Here is a 6,698-nt window from a genome sequence, read left to right as displayed (position 1 = left end):
GTTTTCTCCCAAAAACCAAAAATTGTTGTTTTCCTGCCAAAACCAATAAATCTTGCTTTCCCGCTAAAACAGAAAAACGTGTTTTACCGCCAAACCGAAAATCTCGTTTTCCCGCCAAAACCACAAAAACGTGTTTTCCTACCAAAACCACATAACATGTTTTCTCGCCAGAACCGAAATTGTCGTTTTTCTGCCAAAACCGAAAAACTCGTTTTTCCGCCAAAACCGAAAAACTCGTTTTTCCGCCAAAACCGAAAAACTTGTTTTCCCGCCAAAACCGCAAAACGCGTTTTCCCACCAAAACCACATAACATGTTTTCTCGCCAAAACCGAAAATTGTATTTTCCCGCCAAAACAAAAAAAAATCTTGTTTTCCCGCCAAAACCGAAAAACGCGTTTTTCAGCTTAAACCGAAAAAAATTCGTTTTCCCCCCAAAACCGCAAAATGGTTTTTCTCGCTAAAACCAAAAATTGTATTTTCCCGCCAAAATCAAAAATCTCGTTTTTCCGTCAAAATCGAAAAATCTCATTTTCCGTCAAAATCGAAAAATCTCATTTTCCGTGATAACCGAAAAATCTCGTTTTCCGTGAAAACCGAAAAATCTCGTTTTCCGTGAAAACTGAAAAATCTCGTTTTCCGTGAAAACCGAAAAATCTCGTTTTCCGTGAAAACCGAAAAATCTCGTTTTCTGTCAAAACCGAAAAAATCGTTTTCTGCCAAAACCGAAGTTACAGTCGTTTTATTATTACTAGTCTTTTAGTTTGAGACTCTAAAGTTTTTTTTTCAAATACATGCTTATCAATTTTTTTGTTTATTACAAGTTATTATTGTAGTAAATTTTAACATATGATTAAATCAAGACAAGGGTTCTTTGGTAATTTGTTTACTAAATTCATTTGGATGGAAATGAAAATAAAGAAACAAATATAAAATTCATTTAGATGGTTTATCTACCGTCTGGATGGACAAACAAACAGTCCAAAAAATCTGAATGGATCATTTCAATAGAAATGGATTTTCTGGATGGAGATGACAGATGGTGAAACGAACGGCCCCATCATTTATAGTTTCCATAATTTAGGATATCTAGTTTCCCAATTACATTAAACGTGACACTTAATTCAGCTAAGTTTACACCCGTTTGGTGAACAAACTAAGGAGGAGCAATAAATCAGTTACTCGAAAACAGAAACGAAGAAAGCACACGCGTGTAATATGTATTCTCTATCCATTATGATATAACTTTATAAAGTGATAACCCAAATAAAATAATAAGTTAATACATTTTAAAAAAAAAATTAATCCATTTACGCCTCAGACGGTCAGACCTATATATAAGTATATCATCAAACTTCCTCTCATTTCTCTACATCAAACTCAATTATCTTCTTATACTTTACACCATCAAGTACCAACAATATGAGAACGATGGTAGACTTGGGAAGAGAAAGAAGCAGCCATCTGCGAGTCATTAACTCTCCGACCAACGTTGACTGTGCCCGTGAAGTCCGTCTCCGACGAACCCTACGTTCCCTTATCGAGTGCTTAATCCCATACTGTTGCACTTACCAATCTCCTCCCTCCGACCAAGACGACACCGTCTCTTCCTCTTCCTCCGACAAAACCGGTGCAGTTATTACCGGAACTTTCTTCGGTCACCGTCATGGCCACGTCAGCTTCTGCCTCCAAGACGACACTCATCCGTTGTCTCGGCCACCTCTCCTCCTACTCGAGCTAGCCGTTCCTACGGCGGCTCTAGCTCGTGAGATGGAGGAGGGATTTCTCAGAATCGCTCTCCGGAGCAAAAGCAACCGCCGGTCTAATATCTTAGACGTGCCGGTTTGGTCTATGTACTGCAACGGAAGGAAAGTTGGGTTCGCCGTGAAGAGAGAGGTAACTGAAAACGACGTCGTGTTTCTCCGGTTGATGAAGTCTGTTTCCGTTGGCGCAGGGGTGGTTCCAAACGGTGAGACGTTGTATTTGAGGGCGAAGTTTGAGCGAGTCACGGGGTCTAGTGACTCGGATGCGTTTCATATGGTTAACCCAGAGGGTAGCTATGGACAGGAGCTTAGCATTTTTCTTTTGAGATCGTGATATACTTGTGAACTTGGGATTATGAAAAAATCTAGTTCTTATGATGTGTTATTTTTTTTTTTTTTTGCAACTAAAAGGGTTAAACCCGGGTCTATTAAAGACACAGACCTAACTCCCGGGTGGGAGGTGCAACCCACGGATGGATCCTCTCCCGGGTATTCAAATGGGCCGTAAGCATGAGCCCATATCCGCGTGGCCACATGTGGAGCTAATAATTTCGCACTAGAAGGGAGTCGATCCCTGGCCTGGACCAACAAGGCAACTTCTTCTCTAGTGGAAACCACTAGGCCTCCACGACGTGGTTCATATGATGTGTTATTTAGTGTTCGGTTTTGTGTATATTTTAAAACGTTGGTTTAGTTACAAATAGTGTTTACTGTTATATAGTTTATATATCTCGGTGGTATATTGTAACAGTGTGTGGATATCCTCAGATAATTTTTAGATAATGGTGGAATAAGTTATAGATCCCGATTCTAAGAAATTAACAGCATATCAAAACTAAATAAAATTAAAAATTAATTACTTAATTAAAATTTAATATTTAAAACTCCACTAATAATTATTGAGATATGTGATAAATTTTTCTCATGAATGTTTTAGGTATTTTACTTCTCTCTTTTATTTTTCATTTTATGTTTTCATATATTGATGAAATATCTACAAGGGGTTTTTTTTCCTATGGTACGGTATAACAAGGTAGATATGTGGTATCACCTAATAATTCATCCTTTTTTTTTTTCTTTTTCATCCATATTATCATTTGCGATAAGGATCACAAATCTAAATCATCGATCAATAATTATGAATATTTGCTTAATACTACTTGTTAGCAGGGAGATGATGATATTGGGTTTAAGTGTGTCGTTGCTTTTGACTCCTTTCCTGCCATCTTGCTTTTGTAATCTCTTTGAAAGCGGAGAATCATTTAGGGGCCACCGGCGCGTGGAAAGCACGAACATGCACGTGCGTTGAAGATAAGCCGATCAAACGCGATTACTGAAAGCAATGCCCGACCAAACAACAACCACATGACAGAAGAATCTGACTTAGCTTCGATGTTTACTTCGTTACCGAACCAGCATCGTTCCTTCTTCACCTCTAGTTTTTCATAATAATAGAGATTTTGCCTCACTGAAGTTCATTATTTTTTCGTTTATTTCTCTTTAACTATTATTATTTGACCTGCGTATCTAATCTAATCTATTAAAACAGGAGTACAAAAAAAAATAACCCATGAGTTTTCTTCAATAATTACATATCTATGCCATAGCTTTTAATATAGAGATTTTAGAATATTAATAAACCAGCTAAATTTAATTTACAGACCAAACGAATATCTCTCGCATATATACTATACTGTTACCTAAAGGTTTGGTTTCCCTTAATAACATACAATATATCTTGTAAATCACGTTTCACTTACATAAAAATGAATATACTGTTTTGAACCCATTAGCAATAATCTTCTAGATTATATCTGTGAAGTGATTTTGCCACATGTCCTTTGTACAGTCAATTTCACAAAACAAATATGACATGACTACTGAAATTGATGACATGGCTTCCGGAAAAATATAACATGGATAATTTCATTTAATGTTGATTTATATTTTGGCAAACTTATAAGAATATGGTAATAATTTATATATTACATTTAATATTGATATTTCTTTTTGGTAAATTTTTTTTAAAATATGGTAATAACTAATACATTATCTATAAAATAAATATATTCATATATAACATTTTAAATTTTGAAATATTATTATTTTTGTATAATTATACAATTTGTATTACTAAAACTTTCAAAAATTTCTACAATTTTTTAAAAATTTAAATATCTAATCGTAAGATCATTAGTTTCTTATATATCTACAAATTTTATAAATATTGTTTAGGCTAAATTTTTGATAATTATACAATTTTATATCATTTTTATTAGTTTTATACAAATTAATTTAATATATATCAAATCTATATTAAATATTAGTAAAAAATAGTAAAATATATAATATTTAATAAAATTTATTTTAAATATAAGTTAAGTTTAAAAAGTTACTTGCAGGAAAAAACCTAGTAGAAATGTAAATCAAAAAAATTAAAAAATGTATATTCTGTTTTGTTCACGTTCAAATCACAACTCAAAACATATGCTGTTAAGATTTTTTATTAAACCTATCCCACTCAGATCAAACAATATATATATCTAATGCATTTTACTTGGAAACACGTCATTATTCACAAAAGAACCTAAACATGTCTAATTTTGAGTCTATTAGATAGGCCCACTTATTTACTTATAAAACATTTTAACCATTTAATCTGGAAACTTATGTTAATTGGCTATTTCTAATTTATACTATATTACATTAATGACCCATTTATTCACTTACAAATTATCTTACAAGTTTGATCTTTTAATATTTTGATACCTAAAACATCATCTAAACTAAAATGAATGGAATTTATATGTACATCTTATTTGTTGTTTTAATTTCTATTCATGTTTTTATATATTTACAAATAATAACAACATTTTATTTTAATAAAGATTGATGGAAGCTCTAAATAATTATATATATAAAGTGTATATTTATATCACTATATATGTAAAGTTATAAATATTTATATAATTTTATCTAAACTATTAAAACAGAAGTACAAATAGTATTTAGTCCTGAGTTTTCTTCAATAATTACAAGAGAATGTCACTGATCCTTTTTGACATTTAAGACTTTCCTAATTGATCCAAATTCGTTTACCTTAATAAAATTAAACCTCTTCTTACCAAACTTGATCTTGGTTTAAGTTGGACCTACAACTTTCATTACATCTTTAATCGTAACATATAACCAACATGTTTACATATAAAATAAACCAATTCATCGGGTCAACCAAAATAAATAAGCATAATATTATCCACATTTTTAAATGATAGTGTAATGTATTTGATTCTAAGGATTTTCATGTTAGTAATGTGATTCATCTAAATATTGTTTAAATAACCACCAATAAATCAATCAATTGTAAAAGTTTCTGTCTAAAGTTTGTTTCTGTGATGGAATTTGATCTCGATATTCTATAAAATACTACCAAACAAAACCGAGAATAATCCTATGCATCGCAATGCATGTATCATAAGCTTTAAAATATTTCCGTTTTATATATAACGTAAATGCAAGAATAATACTAAAATCAATGATATTCAATAACAACTCCTATATTTAAGCAATCACATTAACTAATACGATATCAATCTTTAAAATAAAAAAAAAATCTGCACTTGCCTAATTCATGTAATATTCCTTTTCTATGTACTATAAAGATTTGGAAATGAGTCGATTTAATCCAAAATTCCAATTACATTTAAAACAAATATTCCACATACCTATTCCTAAGGAACTAATCCTTTTACAGGAAAAAACTGTTTGCGTATCAAATTAGGCTTAAATGATTTTTATTAACTACCCAGGCCTATTTTTGTTACTATGGTATCATAATTACCTATCTATCTTATCTATATATATTATTAAAACTGAAGTAACTTTTGGTATTGTTTGGAAACATGGATAAAAATTAAAACAAGAACTGTTTGGAAACATAAATAGCAGATTAACTACTTTTTTTTAATTTACATATTTAGCCATTACATTTACAATAATTAAATACTTCCTTTTTGTTTTTTTTTATTTACAGATTCTGCCATTGTATTTAAAATCAATTTATAATTGATTAATTATAATAGTTGTTGTTTCTTTATGGTGAAAATAAAAACACAAACTATATATTATATCAAATACTTTTTAAACCCTATTTAATTTAGTCAATATAAAAATTTCGAGAGTTCAATTTTCAAGAAAAAAAATATATCAGAAAATTAACAATAATTCTTAGAAAACTAATGCAAATATTTAAAATTTTAGTATGTAGTTTCATTTTAAAATAAATTAACAAATAAACAACAGATTAATATATGAATAGTACAATTACATCAAATTGTATCAAATTATAAAATTTTTAATATAATATTATGCACAAATAATAAGAATTATTATCAAACATCTATATCATAAAATAATATATTTTACCCTATATGTAAATTACAAAACATAAAAAACATACATGAGATATTTTTATAAAACCAGCGGTTTATGAATTTACGTTGAACATAAGTTAAATCAACCACCCGCGCGGGGGTGCGGGTCAAGTTCTAGTTTCTTCATTATTATAGATAACTATTTTTACAATGTACATATATATATATATATATATATTAACAAGCAACTAATGCAATTGGCTATTCTAAACAATGAATTACAACATATACATAATAAGAATGTGATGTGTAAACATTTATTCTATTAACATTGAAGTACAAAATAATACTTGCATATTTTAAGTGATTTCTTAGTAAAATGTTATTCCTTTTTTAACTACTTATAACTACTTTGTTTATTGTCTTTTATAATTAATTTGATATTGTAATATTACAAAGTAAAAAACAAAATCACATCTTCATTTTTTCATCCTTACTAATTATTTCATTAATTGTATTTACTATAGCAATTCAACATCATTTATTTTACGTGTTAACCATAAT

At 29.9% G+C, this 6,698-nt stretch overlaps 1 protein-coding gene across 1 annotated transcript; it reads left to right on the top strand.

Annotated features, from left to right (window-relative positions):
- The first annotated feature begins 683 nt into the window (after positions 1-683).
- LOC106353512 (protein MIZU-KUSSEI 1) lies at positions 684-2,569 on the top strand. Its single transcript, XM_013793279.3, has one exon. The coding sequence runs from the start codon at positions 1,421-1,423 to the stop codon at positions 2,093-2,095; it is 675 nt and encodes a 224-aa protein (XP_013648733.1). The 5' UTR covers positions 684-1,420; the 3' UTR covers positions 2,096-2,569.
- Positions 2,570-6,698: the final 4,129 nt, after the last annotated feature.

This window comes from Brassica napus, chromosome C6 (genome assembly GCF_020379485.1).
Source record: "Brassica napus cultivar Da-Ae chromosome C6, Da-Ae, whole genome shotgun sequence".
In the NCBI taxonomy this organism is placed as follows: Eukaryota; Viridiplantae; Streptophyta; class Magnoliopsida; order Brassicales; family Brassicaceae; genus Brassica; species Brassica napus.
This window is presented reverse-complemented; position numbering and strand designations above follow the sequence as displayed.

What these genes read in the sequence shown, in the direction of transcription:
- LOC106353512 (XM_013793279.3), top strand. Translation starts at nt 1,421, where the DNA reads ATGAGAACGATGGTAGACTTGGGAAGAGAAAGAAGCAGCCATCTGCGA.